The sequence below is a fragment of the Typopeltis vanoorti genome, chromosome 12 (genome assembly GCF_054136105.1).
Source record: "Typopeltis vanoorti isolate ZY-2024b chromosome 12, IOZ_Tvanoo_1.0, whole genome shotgun sequence".
NCBI classification, from domain to species: Eukaryota; Metazoa; Arthropoda; class Arachnida; order Uropygi; family Thelyphonidae; genus Typopeltis; species Typopeltis vanoorti.
Genome location: NC_143560.1, coordinates 61,206,351 through 61,225,658, shown reverse-complemented (window position 1 = coordinate 61,225,658; position 19,308 = coordinate 61,206,351). Strand labels below are relative to the sequence as shown.

The 19,308-nt window shown below is 35.8% G+C and overlaps 1 protein-coding gene across 1 annotated transcript in view; it reads left to right on the top strand.

The window, feature by feature from the left end:
• Positions 1 to 19,308, top strand: part of jbug (filamin-type immunoglobulin domains fbug) — an 879,391-nt gene that overhangs the window by 670,527 nt on the left and 189,556 nt on the right. Inside the window, exon 37 of the mRNA XM_090401914.1 lies at positions 6,478 to 6,651. Within this exon, the coding sequence (XP_090258040.1) occupies positions 6,478 to 6,651 (174 nt within the window). The remainder of the gene's footprint in view (positions 1 to 6,477; positions 6,652 to 19,308) is intronic.

Below are 19,308 nucleotides of genomic sequence, written 5' to 3'. Positions count from 1 at the left end.
TGATTTTTGAGGAACTCTTTCACTTTTTTTGAGGTGTGGTATGGAGCGAGATCCTGTTGGAAGATGAGTTCTTTGTCTTTCTGGATCTGTGGAACCACTCTTTTCTACAATATTATTATGTATTGGTCACTTTTCAGTGACCAATACATAATAATGCCTTAGTAAAAATGTCTTAGAAGACAGAAATATAAGGTCTGTTAATATTGGAATGTTGACAGATATCAGGCTAATCTGAAGGAAAATTGTTGATAAGAAGTTAGTAATGATGTAACTTTTCATGTTGTGCTATCGTAAGACCCTGTACACCCTGAGGGTATATATCAGGAATTTGATGATGATGGTCATTTTTCATCATACCGTCAAGAGAAACAAGTGACCCAGAACATCGTTTTAGCTGTGTATTTAGCTCTCCTTGGAGAAAGAAATGGATCTGAGAATATGACAATGTTCCACTTCTCAACAATCTTCGATGGACTGCCATGTCAGAAACATTAATCCCACTAGCTGCCAAGTCTCTGTTTAGGTTTACAGCAGATAATCTTAGATTTATTTTTGATTTTCCTAACTAGTAAATGATCTTAAGTAAGTGTAGTTTTCCTTTTTCATCCACATTTTCTTTTATGTCAGGAGAAAAGATGCCTGTCTTCCTAAGCCTCTTTAAAATTGCATTAACAGTACCCAAACCAACATCACCCTCATTGGCAATTTGAGTCATGGATGTGTGTTTGAGAAAGAATACTTATTTTTGAACGCTTTCTTAGAAAAGTATCCATTTTGTAGCTACACAAAATGAATAAAACACCATGAATGTCAATTTGTTTACACTATTAAAAACTCGCAACACGATTAATAAACATCGTAGAGACAGTCAAAACAGTTAAAACAAGAAGCCTCAACCAAAATAGTGAACTAAAACCAAAACTATTGTGAACTGAATCCTTTCCTTCATGCTTACATGGTGATCAGAATACATCATGAAATTATGGAAACAACTACCATGTTAGAGGAAAACTGTAGTTTAATTTATTGGTTTAGTTTAGTTTATTGGCCACTATCCATACCAGTTGGTTGTAATTTATATGTATACTTATATAAGGAATTTTTTTTTTTTTATTTATTATTTATTAATTTTTTCCTTTTTATAAACATGTTGCTGCTCTCCAGCCTAATTTAATTTTGTAACCCAATAGATAACAATAATTATGGCAATATAGACTAGAATGATGAGATAGCAACTGGAAGTAAAGAAAATGAGTTTCTTAACTTTTTGAGGGATAACTACCTCACACAGTACGTAACAGAGGGCACTCGAGGATTGAGGGTCTTGGATTTGGTCATCTCATCAGAGGATTTAATTATAAATGAGGTGTCAAATCATCTGCAATTGGTGAGCGTGACCAAGAGGTGATTACCTGGGTGGTTGCCAGCAGTGTGAGGACCTCTGTGAGAAAAGGGTATATGTGGAACTACAACGGGAGGGTTGATTATGAAGAGCTCATGAGACAGCTTGTGGGTGTAGCATAGAATGAGGAGTTAGCTGGAAAAGAGATCATTGCAGCTTGGGGGATTTTCAAAAACTATCTAGTAGATGCAATATCTAAGTGTATTCCAAGGGTGAGAAGGTTAAATGAGGTAGCTGTGAAATGGATGAATAAAGAGATTAAGCATGCGATACAGAGAAAGAGGGCATTGTGGAGGCAGCATAAGAGAAGTGGAAATAGCCAATTCCATGAGGTCTACAAAGACCAGGCAAGGAGGGTGACTTGGTTGGTGAGGGTAGCTAAAGAGAGGTATGAAAAGCAGTTAGCTAATGAAGCCATAAAGAATCCTAAGGAGTTCTTTCGATATGTAGCCAGCAAAAGTAAGAATCATTATGGAAGGATGACATTGATTGGAGAAAATGGTATAAAGACAGCTGTTGCAAAATGTGTGGTGGAGATACTTAATGAGCAATTCATAAAGGTCTTTCAATCTTGTGAAATTGACTTTGTGGAGAGATTAAGAGCAGTAGATGATGGGGAGGAGAGACTGACTGTAAGTGAGCAAGAGGTGTTGATCGAACTCAAGCATCAAACTATAGGCCTATCTATTGTGGTTAAGTTGTTGGAGAAACTTGTGAGAACTAGGATCCAGAATTGGGTTGACAACAATGGTATTATCTTTGATGGACAGCATGAATTAGATAAAAGAGAGGTTATGTTTTAGTAATCTACTTACTACAATAAAGTGACTGCTTCCTTAAACAGAGGAGAATGATACACAGTAATATACTTGGATTTCACAGAGGCTTTTGATAGATTACCTCATGATAAGTTGATAGTCAAACTAGAGCAGATAGGGTTGGATATTAGATTGGTGAATTGGATTGGAGACTGGCTATCTGATAGGTATCAACAAGTTGTGTATGGGGGAGATATATCCAGGAAAAGGAAAGTCACTAGTGGAGTGCCTCATCGGTGTGTTTTGGGGCCATTACTGTTTAACTTGTATATTAATGATATTGGTGAAGATTTGGATGGGGATATTCAGTTTGCGGATGATGCAAAGTTGGGACGAACCATGAAGAGTGGAGAAGATGTTGTGACTTTACAAGAAAACTTGAATAAATTGAGTGATTGGGCACGGAAATGAGGATGTAAGTTCAATGTTGCAAAATGTAAGGTTTTAAAATTTGTAAAACAAAGATGGGATGCAGAATTTATGTTTGGTGAGGATATATTGTCAGAGGTGGGGGAAATAAGAGATCTTTGGGTGATAGTGGATAAGAATCTCAAATTTAGGGGTCACACAGCCAAAATTGTGAAGACAACACAAAGGCTTCTGGAAATGATGCAGAGGACACTGACTTGTAGAAGTAGGGAGATACTTGTTCTGTTGTATAAGGCTTTGATTAGGCCACACATGGACTATTGTGCCCAGATTTGGTCAACTGGTTTTCGAAAAGATGAAGAGATGTTGGAAAGGGTCCAAAGGTGACTGACTAAGGTAGTTTCTAATCTCTGGAATGTTGAGTATGAGGAAAGATTGAGAAGATGTAATTTGCAGAGTCTGGTGGACAGGAGGAAGAGGGGAGATATGATAGAGACCTACAAGTTGGTAAGGGTTGTTATAGGATCAATGCTGAAAAGTTCTACAGAAAATAGTGGGAGATCGAGGGAGAACTAGAGGTTATCCCTGGAAATCGTATAAAGATTGTGTGAGTAGGGGAGTGAGAAGCAGGTGTTTTTTGTGCAGAGTTGTAAATGATTGGAATGCCTTGCCTGAGAGTGTGGTGTCTGCAAGGAGTTTGAATGTGTTCAAGGCAGGTATGATGAGCTGTGTGTGTGATAAAAGGACCTCCCAGATGAGTCTTTGACTTCATGAGGTCTTGGGGTAATAATAATAATAATAGGACTCTAGCTTTGTTGTATTATGGTAAGTTTTTTTTTCTGCCAGAGGTCAGGCCAATAGTGGTAACAGTTGGTCAGTAACTTTAGCATACCATTTATATGGTATGCTAAAGTTATCTTTGAAATGTGGTGCTATAGGAGAGCTCTGAAAATCCCATGGACAGAATATGTGACAAATACAGATGTCCTGCCTAGAATTAGAACACAGAGATCTTTATTACAGGAAATGATCCAGAGAAAGATGAGATTGGCAGGACATGTACTGAGAGGTTCAGCAGGACAGACGATATTAACACAGTTTTAGAAGGAAAAATTATGGGAAAAGGATCAAGAGGCAAAAAACAAAGGACATGGCTTGAAGATATAAGATCATGGACAGGATCACATGGCTATGCAGAAACAAAAAGGAAAGCCACCAACAGAGAGAACTGGAAGGACATGGTGCTGCACCCTCTCACTGAGGAAGCTACACGAAGAAGAAGAAAGTTACCTATGTGTATACTCCAGATCATGACCTTAATGTGAAGGTTGAAATGTCAAGTGTTTATTTTGATTTATATTAAACTCAAGTTTTACTCTAACACAGTGTTTGTTTATAATTTTCATGATGTGTTGTGAACTGAAACAAAAACCAAACCAAAAATAAAAACTTCACAAAAATTCAGCTTGTTTGGATTAATTTGTTCACTATTGTACTTTCACTGATGAGATATAGTTGTGACATGAGCCACCAAACCAGTTGCCTTGGAGTTAGAAAGATCTGGATTCAAATTCTGTTTGGAACATGAGTTTTATTATTATATACATCTGAACTCCATGCAGTCAGAGACTCATCGTGAGAGGTACACACTATTTCACACTATTTCATGTTCATCCAACTGTGCCTTAAACTGATTCAATGTGTCTACATTCAACACACTCAGGTAATGTATTCCACTCACAGCCACTCTCCATGCAAATACCCTGCTCCTCACTCTGCTCACAATCTCCTTATACATTTTCCAGCAATGGCCTCTTATTTTATCCCCTCCTCTTCCATTCTAGGATAAACCTCTTCCATGTCAACCTGATAACAACCCCTGACTAGCTTATATGTCTCAATCATATCCCCCCCCCCCCCCCTTCCTCTGATTCACGAGGCTTTGCAACTTACATTCTCTCAATCTGTCCTCTTACTCCACATTCCAAAGACCACTGACCGACTTTGTGAATCTTCTCTGGATCCTTTGTAGCATATCCTCATTGCCATGAAAACCTGACAAACAAACCTGCGAGCAATAATCCATATGAGGCTTGATCCAAATGGCATCATAACCTTTGTTTCTGCATGTCAGGGTCCTCCACATAATTGCCATTATCTGATGTGACATCTTCACAACTTCTGCTATGTGGCCCTTGAATTTCAGTCCTTATCTACCACCACCACCATCACCCCGAGATCTCTCATTTCCTCTCCCTCCTTTAAAGTTTCTCCACCATGTGCATACTTTGCACTCTATTGCTCCTTTCCAAATCTCAGAACCTTACACTTTGCAACATTGAACATATAGTTCCACATACCTGTCCATTCATGCAAACTATTCAAGTCCTCCTGTAAGTCCATAACATCTGCTTGACTCTGCATTCTCTCCCCAATTTTTCATCATCTGTAAACAGTTGCTTATCACCAATTAAACCCATCCCAATATCTATACAAATTGAACAACAATGGTCCCAAAACTGATCCCTGTGGTACACCATTAGTGAACCTACCTCTTTTGGGATACTTCGCCCTCATATACAACTTTCTGTTACCTATCTGACAGCTAGTCACTGATCCAACTCAGAAGTCTGTTATCCAATTTCATCTGTTTCAATTTATTTAACAGCTTGTCGTGTGGCAGTCTATCAAAAGCTTTTGCAAAATTCAAGTACACCACTGTATTGTGCATCTTCCTTGTCCAAGGTATCTGTCACCTTGTTATAGTACATAAGAAAGTTAGTAAAACATGATCTCCCTTTAACAAACCCATGTTGATAACCACAGAGAATACTGCTGTTATCAACCCATTTCTATATCCTACTTCTCACCAATCTCTCTCTCTAATATACCTTGAATCATAAGATGATCCTGTACATCCTGAGGGTATATATATCAGGAATTTGATGATGATGGCATTTTTCATCATGCCATCAACAAAAGCAAGTGATCCTGAACATCGTTTTAGCTGGGTATTTAACAGCTTGTTGAAGGTAGGCAGGAGAAGTCTTCTCAGCCACTGATTTGCAAACATAGGATGCTTGCTCTCCTTGGAGAAAGAAATGGCTCCCATCTGAGAATATGACCATCTTCCACTTCTCTTTATGCAGTGAAACAATTTTATCTTCCTTCCACTCCCTTGGAACATTTGCTGTTGCAAGATTCTTTTTAAGCAGGCATGCCAGAGCTACTGCCAATTCCCTGGAACATTCCCTTAAGACACTTGGTGATATATCATCAAATCCTATTTCCTTATTGATATCAAGGTTATTTATTTCCTCAAATACCTCCTGCTCACTCACAAGCCATCCTCTCCTGTGTCTGCACTTAAATTCTCATGATTCTGCCCTGATCAGGATTCACCCTTCAATTGTAAATCTTTAAAAGATTCACAATTGAAGAGTAGCCATTATTGTTTACCAACTTGTGGAACAACAACACAAACAATGAATGGACATGATACATATTACCTTAGCAAGCATGATGGGAAACATCATGCTTGCTAAGATAATATGTCTAAGGTAGCACAATCTTAGACATATGTATAAGTAAATAAATTCTGAAAAAATATTTTTGCTTACCAAAATAAATTAAATAATCAGTAATCATAGTCTTATGTTTTAATAAATAAATATAGAAGCCTTGGAAGTTGAGGAATTTGAATGGATTGGGAGACTTGATCTGTTCATATTCAAATTGAAATTGCATATTTTAAATATAAGAAATGGCAACTGATTTGAATCATATTTAATGACACAAAATAGCTTAAATGCAAGGAATTTTAAAATGATTACATGTTTCTCATCATTTAGTCTAACATTTTAATTTTCACATATTATTATCCTTTAGTGGATGCTTCTCGTGCTGGTAGAGGTAATTTGACTCTCAACATTACTGCAGCTGGAAGAGAAGTTAGGTATGCTGTACGAGAAATAAGTTCAGGAGTTTATCAGGTCACTTATACTCCACATTCTGACCATCCTCATAAAATTGATGTCTATTACAATGGTCACCAAGCACCAGGTATGTGTGTATTATACTTTTTCTGTCTCACATCATTCATACTCATTTAATCTGTATTAATTTGCTACACTTACATTTACATATAGGTAATGAACAATATAAATTTTTTTTGCACACACTCATTCATGACATGCTATCCTGTGAGTGTTAAAATAAATTGTCTTTATATGTCATAAATGCTTTTTTTTCTTTTGACATTTTTTCCATATGGTTACAAATTTGCACTGTTATACATTGTTATTAACACTAAGCATTACCATCCATGGATTCAATGCCCATTGGTGGTTTGATTGGTGGATGAGAAACATGTAATAATTTTAAAATTCCTTGCATTTAAGCTATTTTGTGTCATTAAACATGATTCAAATCAGTTGCCATTTCTTATATTTAAAATATGCAATTTCAATTTGAATATGAACAGATCCAGTCTCCCAATCCATTCAAATTCCTCAACTTCCAAGGCTTCTATATTTATTTATTAAAACATAAGACTATGATTACTGATACAGGTTTTACTTTTTTTTTGTACACAGCTGCTAACTCTATACAAAGCCCAAATTCACCCACCCACCCTGCCATGGAATATTGCTCCCATATTTGGGAGAGCCACAAAATCCTCTCTAAGATTGCTCGACTCTATCCAGAAGAGGACATTCGAGCTAATAAATGATCCCTCTCTCTCATAAATGTTCAGCTTTATGCCTCTTCTACAGATACTTTCATGGACAGTGCTCTGCTAAATTGGCCACTATTGTTGGAAGTTTTTCCACTTGGTTATACTATAAATTAAAGAAATCAAGAAATTATATGGTTGGTGTAATCCTTAATCCAAGTGTAAGCAAACAAGTTTGTGCCTGAGCTATTTTCAGGACTGGGTCAACTCGTGTAAAGAAGCTAAAGACTTCACATCACTTTCCTTAGTATCCCATAATGCAAAGCACATCTCCTTGCGGACATGTATAATGCTATGCATTATGGGAAGGGTCACTGCCCACAAAGGCAAGTGATGTGAAATCTTTAGCTTCTTTATACGAGTTGTCCGAGTCCTGAAAATAGTTCAGGTGCAAACTTGTTTGCTTACACTTGGATAAAGGATTATACCAAGTACAGCAGTACTTTGCATAGTGTGGGTAATCGGTTCCACTGATATCCCAGACTAATCGAGGAACTAAATACATACAAAAAATGATAATTGGTTCCAAAAAAAAATATTCTCCCTGTTTTTCAATAAATAAAACGAGATTAATAAATTCAAATGTCTTTATCAAAAATAATTAAACAAAAATACGTTTTTCGTAATTCATTTTTTATTCTCTAAAAATTGCAATATCGATGTCTGCACATTTTTTTTTCTTTGTTTTTTTTCTCTTCATACATTTCTTTGTAGCAACGAATTGCAATGTTTATTGTTCGGTGAATTGTAAGACTATGTTCAATATTGGGATCAACTTCCACAATATGCTCTGACAAGGTTCCAACCATTCCAATAATTTTTGATAGTAGTTCAGCTGTTAATTCTCGTGCAGGCACTTCAACACAGTCGTCATTGTCTAAGTTGTCCTCCCACTCTTCATAAGCTCGTTGTTCGTCTATGTTAATAAGTGTTTCATTATCCAGTTCGTTAGTGTTCGATTCAATGCACTCAATTACGTTGACAGAATCTAACTCTTTGAAACTAAGTTGCTGTCCAATTTCCACTATGTTAGTAGTGACTTCAGCAAAATGAGTTTCAAAACCAATGAAATCATTTGCGCAATGTGGTATGATATGTTTCCGTACTGCTCTCATATTGCTTGCCGTTAATTCATGCTATGCATCGCCTGTATTTTCAATAATGTTTCTGATGTTGTAGCTCTTCCAAAATTCCGTTAAAGTAGGTGTATTTTCTCCTGTTGTAGCTTTTATGGCTTGCGAAAAAGTGTTCCGCAAATAATAAGCCTTAAATGTCACAATGACACCGTGGTCCATTGGTTGGATCACCGACGTCGTATTTGGTGGAAGAAAAGTTATTTGTACATTTTCATTTAAATCACAAAGACCAGTCGCATAACCCAGGGCATTATCTAAGATCAATAAAATCTTAAAATCTAATCCTTTTTCTCTGCAATAACGTTCTGTTGTAGGACAAAAATAGTTGGTGAACCAATCTTCAAATAAAACTCTTGTGACCCATGCTTTCTTATTTGAATGCCACAACACTGGGAGATTATTTTTTGATACATTTTTAAGAGCTCTAGGATTTTCTGCACGGTAAACAAGTACCGGTTTTAATTTGAAATCCCCTGCTGCATTTCCACTTAATAATAGTGTGAGACGGTCTTTTGAAATTTTATAACCAGGGCATGACTTTTCATTGGCTGCTGTAAAAGTGCATGACGGCAACTTTTTCCACAATTATCCCGTTTCATCAGCATTAAATATTTGTTCATCTTTATAGCCATGTTTTTGTATGATTTTACTCAATTCCTTCGGATATCTTAAAACAGCCTCTTTATCTGCACTGGCAGATTCGCTAATAATACAAACATTGTGAATACCAGTTCGTTGCTTAAAACGAAAAACCACCAACGACTTGCCGTAAAATTTTCACTAGTTCCCTCACCTTCGTTTTCTATATCTTCAATAGTCTTCAAGTCATTGTAAGGACTTCATGCTTTGGCTTGAATTTCCATTTGACTAAGCAGTACTCGCTTTTGGGTTAAATCTTCGATCCATATGGATTATAGTGCCATATTTACCATTCGAGTTCTTCTGGTTTTTGTCGCTATTTTTGATAAATAAGAAGCTGTAGCCATACCTTGCGATTTGTGTTGATCTTTTTTTTTTATAAGTTTTCGAACTGATGACTCGTCCATTCCTTTTTCATGGCCTGTTTTAGCAAAGGATGCACCTTCTTCATGAAGCTTGATTATATCGAGCTTTTGTTCTAAAGTGAGCTATTTATGTTTCTTGGTGACAGAATCACTTTCACATTTTCTTTTTGCACTCATTATGTAGTTTTTTTAAATGGGATTAAAATTTAATTATCACAAATTCAACATTAAAGTTCACAAATGTCCACTGCTTACTCATACTATTCATAGCTTACACGTTAAGACGTTGAAGAATGTAATGCCTCGTTTACATTCTCACCAAGTCTAGGTACGTATACAACGGGGAACCCCAAAAAAAATTGAAATATCATATCACATAACTTTAAAACTGCATAAAAATAAACTGCACAAAAGAGACTTGACTGTATAAAGAGAAAAAACCGAACATTTATGTATAAAAAAATAATTTTGTGTACTAATTTTTTAAGATTTAAAACTGGACTATAGTGAATCAAAGCCGGACTATGTGAGGTATTGCTATATATAATTTCTTGGTATCTTTAATTTATGGCCACTATTATTCTTCCACTCTCTTCCAGAATCATTAAAACAGGGGCCATTGCTAACCAATAACTCTTTATAGTCCATCTTGAAACTCCGTGAACTAACTTCACTGCCTCCTCCTTCATCCCCTCTACTTCTGTCCTTTGGAACAGTCTCTCCCACTCTTCCTTCTCCCCAGAGATTACAACCCTCAGCTGTTCAAGTAAAATATGAACAGATTCCTCCTTTCTTCTATTCATCTTTCTTCTGTTCCTCCACATGGCACTATTGTGCTATAGGCCTTGTGCTTTTCTTGAGGGGTCAGATATTAAAAAAACAAAAACAAAAAAAAGTTTTGCAAGAAGTTTATATGCTGGTTCATCAATTTTTATGCAGTGAATATGCAATAATTAGCAACAAAAATCATATAGATGACCTTTTTTTGGTGTCTGTGATATCTAATCTGTAGCTGTAATATTTGATAGCATCATTAGATTTATCAGTACTGGTTGATTTCAATGTGTTAGCTATTCCTGGAATGCTCTGCTATCATCGTTGCTTTTTGCAGCAAGTATGGTGATGCTTTTGACATATAGCAAGGCTTTTGACTCTGTAGATCATGTGAAACTGTGGAATGTGTTAAGAACAATGGGAGTCCCAGAGCATTTCATTATCCTTCTGAGGAATCTTTATTATGAACAAGAAGCTACTGTCCAAACATATCTTGGAGAAACTGAGTATTTCACAATAGGTAAAGGGGTGCGACAAGGATGTATTTTATCTCCATACCTGTTTAACTTGTACAGCGAATACATTTTAAGAATGGCAGGGCTGGAGGAGTCTTCAGTTGGAATTAAAATTGGTGGAAAAAATATTAATAATTTGAGGTATGCAGATGATACCACCTCGCTAGCAGAATGCAAAGATTTGAAGGAACTTATTATGAAAGTTAAAGAAGAAAGTGCTAAATATGGTCTTAAACTTAACCTCAAAAAGACAAAAGTTATGGCAACATGTGAACTTAATGATTTTGAAGTAGATGGGGAGAAAATGGAAGCAGTTAACAAATTTGTGTTCCTAGGATCTCGAATTGATAAAGATGGTTATTGTACCGAAGAAGTTAGAAGAAGATTATTACTCGAGAAAAAAGCAATGATAAATTTAATCAAGATCTTTAAAGATATTATCTTCACAACAAAAATCAGAATCGTGAAAGCAATGGTATTCCCTGTGGTGTTGTATGGATGTGAAAGTTGGACCCTGAGAAAAAGTGAAAGAAGAAAAATAGATGCATTTGAATTATGGGTTTGGAGACTCTTACTAAGAATACCGTGGACTGCAAAGCAAACCAATAAATCAGTGATAGACAGAATAAAGCCAGATTGCTCCCTTGAAGCTATGATCATCAAGCAAAAATTGTCATACTTCGGACATATTATTAGAGCAAATGACAGTCTGGAGAAGATGATGATGCTTGCTAAAGTTGATGAAAGCAGGAGAAGAGGAAGACCAAGAATTAGATGGGTGGATGGAGTTAAAGAAGCAACTGGAGTGTGCTTGGAAGTTCTGAAAGACATGATCAGGGACAGATCGGAATGGAGAGTGTATGTTCATGGAGTCGCCAGGAGTAGGAAACGACTCGATGGATCATAACACACGTAGTGATGTTTGTGCATGGTTGGTACTGAATTAAAAATAAATAAATAAATAAATAAAGATGACTATTAATAATGGAAGCTGAAAGAGTCCTTACAGGATTCATTGTGATATTAAGCCCTTTTATAACTGCTGCTACATTTTCACTTTATGAATTTATGTAAGGAAAATACTTTTAAAATGATAAAACAAGAAGCACACGTTTAGGTCAACTTATGCCAAATCATCACCGTACCTACATATTGGAGCATTTCTAGGTAAACATTCTATCTTTCACATTTCAGGTTTTTCAACAGCCTCCAGAACATTTTTGCCACCTTCCCAATATTTATCTTCAATACATTTACCATTCTTCCCACAACTCTTATTTTGCAAATTTTACACACTGTTTTGCTTTCTTACATTTTTTTCCCCTCTTTTCTTTCAGATCACATAGTGATTTACTTGCAAGGAACTTTTAATATGCTTTCTTCTTTTCGTGACTACCTTTTTTTAATTCCTTGAGTCCTCCATGGAACTTCAATTTTCCTATCTTTGCAGAACTTCATCATATCTATCTCTGGCTGAATCAATCGATGTTTTCCGTTTGACTTTTTCTTTCAGCTGCCTTCTCTAATAACTCGGAAAATTATTCCACTTCCTTCTCAGAACCTTAGAACCTTTTATGAGAAAATCATAGGCACAGTTAAGTCTCAATGTTCAGTTTCCCTATTTTGATCTACATTACCTTACTTGAAACTGAATTCTATTCAAGATCATCTTTGCAAGTGTTATACACTATACCTATTCCTCCCTTTTCCTGATCATTATTTCCTGAATAAAATAACTTGTAGTTATTTAAAAACTCACCTGGTTTTGCTCTCCTTGTTTCAGTAACACCAGTTAGATCAAGGTGGTACTTGTGTAAATCTTCTCACAGTTCCATTTCTTTTCCATTGATAATTCTTATGTTGATGATGGCAACCTTGGATTCTGCTGATGTCAGGTTTGAGTTTGTTCTAGCAGCTGACTTTTCAATGTTCACTGTGGCTATCTGAGAAATAATTGGAGCATTGTTAAATAGAGTGATGCCTGAGCTGGTATGACATTTTGTTTTGTTGTACCATCAATGTCTTTTGGGTTAAGCCATTACAGAATACAAGTGACTCAACTGAACTCAAGATTGCTAGTCCATCTTCATTTCCGTATTCTAGTAGGTACTTACAAATAGAGAACCTAGAAAATAAGGAGTGGGCATTAGGTTAGAAACCCCAGTTGGTTTTTGCATCCCTCAGAAGGATTTGTGGCAATCTCCTCCCAGTTGTCCTGCTTTTTCTGTTTTATAGAAAATGAAATCAAAATATTTCTATGTATTTTTTTATATATATATCATTTAGGTTCTGGGTTAAGTTGAGTAAGGATGTGTCTTAGCACTGCTAAAAGTTAAGCTTGCATTTTAGTAATTAAGTAATTATATAATTAATTTATTTAGTAATTAATTAGTAATAATAAGTTAATTTGTTGTCGGTCTTTTGCTTTGTTTTTTTATGTGTATGATAGATTGTTTTGACTTAAGAAAAACTTCAGAGCTGTATTAAGATAGATATTGTTAGTGTTGCCAATGTCTAAAAAAATGGCAGCCAAGACATCTTTGTTAGGAGATTTGAATATGCAAGATTTTGTTGAGTACAGCATGTATGAGATGTATTCATCATGAAAGTTGAAAGATTTGTGGAATGAAAGTGAAACTGGTGAGCGAATACATAGGAAGTTTTTTGAGCAGAAGTGCCAGTGCCGTTTGAGAGAGTAAAACATGATACTGGAGCAGAGAATATTGAGAGAAGTCCAGAAAATGTTAGTGTCAGCGATAATAATGAAAGTGCAGTGGTTGAAGGTCAGGAAAACAAAGAGGACCTCATAAAAGAAATGGCATGCATACATGGAGTTCTTCACAAGAAAAAGTGCAAGAGTGAAAGATTATGGAAACATCAGACTATTGGTAGAGACAAAAAAAAAAAAAAAAAAGGAAGAGGTGCAAGATAACATACAAGAACAGATAAGAGGAAGGAGAAAAATTTTTATGATGATTCATGATAAATTTGGCAAAAGGATTATTATTATTATTACGGGCAGCTCCAAGGAGTCCTTAGACTCATCGAGGGAGACCCAACATCATGTCAAGAACAACTATTCAATATTCACGCAGTATCTATCACGCCGATCTTGAACTCATTTACAGTCATGGCACCCACAACAGACTCTGGCAGCTTATTCCACTCATTTACCACTCTCCAAGTAAAAAACCTAGCTCTAGCACCCTTGCTAACCACACTCTTACCAAGTTTCCATGGATGGCACTAGTCCTCCCACTACCAGTCCTATTCTCAAAAATATCTTCTGAATTAATCTTATAGAAACCCTTCAGTAATTTGAATGTCTCAATCATATCACCCCTTTTCCGCCGATCAACCAATTTCTGCAGCCCACAAATCTTCAACCTGTTCTCATAAGGTTCATTCCATAGTCCTGCTATTATCTTGGTCACTCGTCTCTGGATCCTCCCCATCGAGAAGAAACCCTGGCACCCATATCTGGGCACAGTAGTCTAGGTGGGGGTCTTATCAAGGCTTGATACAGAGGAACAATAACCTGTTTGTCTCTGCTCGTTAAAGTGTTTTTCAGCAACCAAGTGATTTGATGAGCTGATTTTGCCACTTTTGCAATGTGTCCCCCTAAACTTCAACTCCCTATCCACCAACACTCCCAAATCCCTGGCCTTATCAATCTCCTGAAGTACAGTTCCACCAATGTGATATACTGCTGCTAATCTTTTCACCCCAAAATGCAAAACCTTACATTTTTCCACATTAAATTGACATCCATTCTCCTTAGCCCAGTCCTCCAAACTATCCAAATCATCACCATCCAAAACTATCCATCCATTACATAAGATTATGTAATGAAAATATTGATTAAATCTTGTTTCCTCTGGTGCAAGAATTAATTAATAATATTAGTGAATCTGACATGGAAGACAAAAACAGGTGAGACCTTCAGTAGCTAGTTGTATGTTTTACTCTGATGATATGATATGCATCATGAAATATTAGTGAGTTACATTAAAGTCTTTATTTCAGTATGTAATTTACATGAATAAACATGTATAATTATGTTCATAGTGATATTTTCAGCCTAGTTGTTCAGGATAAGTAGGAATAAAAATGAATATCACATTGAAAAGAATAGTATGTAGGAAAGTTTTAAAAATAATTAACATTGAGAAGCTTTTACAGGTAAATAAACTGTAGACTTGACTGTGCAAACATTATTGAAGAAAAAATGAAAGTGTGAAAACAAGAACCAAACCTAGTATCATTGGCAAACTCTGAATAAAGCATTGATTGATTCATCTAGAGAAGCATGTGTTGAAGTTAGAAAAGTAAGAACACCAAGGAGTTAAAGGAGCAGTCTGGGAAAAGAACTAAGTGTACCAAAAGTTCCTAGCAAATAACTCAGTAGCTGCCCTAAAAGAATACAGAGAAAAATATAAAATGGAAGAGAGGTAAGCTATTGTATAGCTAAACGAAAGTTATGAGAAGACTCCAGTAAGAATACAAGATATAGAAGATAATATCAGGAAGCTGGTGAAACATTTTGGAAACTATTGAAAAGGCTTAGAAGTGGAGAAAAGAGTAAAATTGAAGATAAGGATATCCTAGATGAGATGTTTGGAGTAAATTTTTTTATTTTTTATGTGGTTCTCACCCACAAAAGGTTATTAGCAAACCTATAGTACATTTGTACCATGGGCGAGCTAAGGATTTTTTTTTTTTTAATTTTTATCAAATTTATATTCTTTTTTGTAATTTTTTTATTTATTTTTACATAGTCTGGAAACCCTGCTCTAGAGACCAAACATGAAACTTTCCAAGCCACTTCAGCCCTCTTGAAAACACGTAGAGCAGTGGTGGTAACCACTTTGAAGTACTATTAAATGAAACTAGCACTGACAGAACAGTAGTAGTAAATGTTTAAGAATAATGCAAACAGGAGTACCAATACTTGAGGGTACAAGTAGCTATCAAAAGCTTGAAATGCAGAAATACAGCTGTAGTAGATGATATTCATCCTGAAATGCTTGGTATTTGAGCATTTTGTTCCTGAAATGCTCAAATATGGAAGTATAAAAGTTGGTTTTACATTGGCTATACTGCATAATTCAGAGGGCCTGGTTAGAAGGCTGAATTCCAGATCACTGAAGTAGGGCTGTCATAGTTTCTGTCTATAAAAAAGAAAAAGAGAATAAAGTGAAATGTGAGAATTGCAGAGGAGTTTCTCTTCTAAGTGTTCCAGTTATAATTTATGCAAGTATACTCAAAAAGAAGCTGAGAAAAATTGTGAAAGAGAAACATGGAGAACAACAAGCTGGGTTAAGGCCAAATAGAGGTTGTCAAGGTCAGATTTTCTCTTTTTGACAAATAGTTGAGAAATCATGGTAATATAACAAGATCTGTACTTATGTTTTATTGATCTGCAAAAGACATATGACAGGGTTTGGCAGCATGTGGCTCTTTAACTCTCAGCCTATATGTACGACAAATGTGCAATATCAACATTTCTCACTTTAGTTTGTCTGCACATGCAAGCAAGATGCCAAAGCTTAATTGTCTTGACATTGGCAAGTAAAACAGTTAAAACAGGAACAAATAATATCCTTGTGTTCATTGTGGCCAAATTGTGTTTTATGCTTGGAGTAGCTTACCAGACACATATATATATATATTTCAAAATATTTATGTTTGGACTTCTCTCCGTTTTTGGTTTGACATATTTCTGCAAGCAAATATTTTTGAACACGAACTATGAAAAAAATAAATCAAGACCATCCAAACAATGCAAGTCTTTCAGTACTTTTAAAGATGAAAATTATGGTTCTCACTTAATGTTGAGAGACTCTCTCAAGAAGTTCAGCAGCAAGAGTCACATTAATTTATAGTTAATTGGATGTTTGTTATGTTTTTTCAGTATGAATAAATAATATTTCAAAAAAAATTGATAATACACCTTCTCACTCTATACCATTTCTTAAAAAACTCCACCTTTCCTCCTCCCAACCTGAATTGTGGTGCTGCTCATCAGATTATTATCGTTGTTGTCGTCATCTTCCCATCCAGACTCTAGGCCATGTGGCCTGTTTCAGACTCAGTCCATCTTCTTGGTCATCCCCTATTCCCCTATTATTATTATTATTTGAATTAAATCAAAAATAGCTCTTCACTCAAAAAAGTTGCCCACACTTGGCATAAAACAAGATGCCCATAGAAAAGTTTTTCAGAACATTACAGTTATATGGGTAAATGGAACATTATACAAAGCAATAAATAGTCTATGTTTAAGTTGCAAGACAGCAGTTAGAATTGGAGTGGTTTGATGTAAAATCAGGTGTAAGACAAGGATGCACATTATCTCCATTCTTATTCATCATCTATAGAATTGCATAATGTTGTACCCCTAAACAAATCAAGTGGAAGTCTTCAGGATTCTATAACTAAATTGAATAACAGCTGTGACAAATTTGCCATGAAAATCAGCAATAGAAACACCAAAACCACAAAAAGAGGCAGGAACATAGAAAACTTCATTTGTGGAGAACCTATAGAACAATTAAAGTATTTCAGCTATTTAGTCATAATTTTTAGTGAAGATGGAAAAATTAAATTTGGAAATAGACAACAGAAATAAGCAAAGCTGGTATGGTGGGGATTTATATATTATGGATCTGAGAGTTGGATTAGAAATCAAGTACTTGATTTTAAAATAAAGTACTCGGTGGCAGAATCATATTACAAATGAAGATATTAATAAGGAACTTGATTGTTAGCATTCAAGAATGTGTGAGCAGGGCTAATCGAAGATGGTATTGTCATTTGAAGAAGGGGAGAGAAAAGATTAGCAAAACAGGTGTTTGATGCTAAGATGGTAGGAAAAAGACACAGAGAAAGACCAAGATCTAATTGGATTGATTTGGTCAGAAGCACCTTAGAATACTGAAAGGCTAGATGTGACAATAATGGACTGCTAACAAGTAATGATTACTTTGGAGGAAAATTTTTGATAAGAGATAATCTCTTATCTAATCATGAGTGTAAGGATTCACTCATCATATTTCATATCTTCACTCACACAGTATTTTTTTATCTTTCAAGTCATTACAGTCAGCCAAAGCAGTGAATTCAAAAATGTAAGATGACAGAATTGATTGCTTTGGCTGACCATAATGACTTGAAAAATAAAAAATATTGTATGTGTGAAGATATGAAAATGTTATTGGAAGAAGATTAAAAAAAAAAAGTGTAAGAGGAGGAAGATTGTTAGCTTGATGCCATGCTATGATTGAGGAAGATTGGGAATAGGGCAATGTATGATGACAAATGAATTAATGTGTAGGTTTTGTGCCAAATGAATGGTGTGGAGTTTGTAGACTTGTGGGTTTAATTTAATGGGCAGAAGTACTTATATAACGTTGATGGACTGCACTTAAATGGATTCAGACTTAGTTGTCTTGAGAAGCTTTCGTTCACTAATTGTGGAAGAGCAAAATTAGAAAAACCAAAGCTATTAGAGTGGATGCAAGTGTATGTATGTATGTGTGTGTGTGGTACAAGGTGTAAAGCTAGTTGAGGGCTTAACAGGATTCCACAGTTTATATATACTAATGGTAGACGTATCAGGAATAAATGAGTGGGTCATTGGTTAGCACAACCCTGACAAAAGTTATAGGCTTTAATGTGACTCGGCTGACAACAGATAATGTAGCTACAGGGATAGAATATGATAGGTAGAGTATTTTTAAGAGGAACAGTAGAGAAGATTGGGGGGGGGGAGGTGTACTACTGACGACAGCATGAATTGCAGCCAAAAAGATTAAATCTGGAAGACAGGCATTTGGATGGCAGTTCATTTGAGGAAGTCTCACCTCACCTTCCCTCATCCTCAGTAATACATACTTAACCAGAGAGGATGAACTATTTCTCCTTGGACTGACGTTTTACCTCCAACTTCTTTTGGCACAAACACATCATATCAGCAGCTTCCCTCAGTCTCGAAAAATCTAGGCATTCTTTTTTATTCAAGAAGTTATTTTACACCAACCTAGCTACTAAACCTATATAAATCCCAAATCCATCCAATCCATCCATCCTTTGAATACTGTTTACACATTTGGGGTGATGCACTTTAAACCTCCTTAAAAATTCTTGATGCTGTCCAGAAGAGTGCAGTTTGGCTCATAGATGACTCTTCCCTCACAGGTTCACTTCAGCTTCTATCTCATATCTACATGTACTTCCATGGTCACTGCTCTAGTGAATTGACAAACATGATTCCTACACTTGCTGTTAGGCTATTTAGGCTGTCCTCTGGAACAACCTTCTCCATGCTGTGTTTCCCAACACTTTCAACCTATAGCTGTTTAAGAAGAATGCAATAGATTTCTTCTTTCTAACCCCTTATCTGCACCTTACACACAGCACTGATGTGCTAAAGGTCCTTGCATCTCTCATGTGTGGGATATGTATATACACCATATTTTTCTGTGTATAAGACAAACCCCACTTTTTCAAACCCAAAATTAAGAAATCAGTATTTTAAACATCTCCACTGTCTA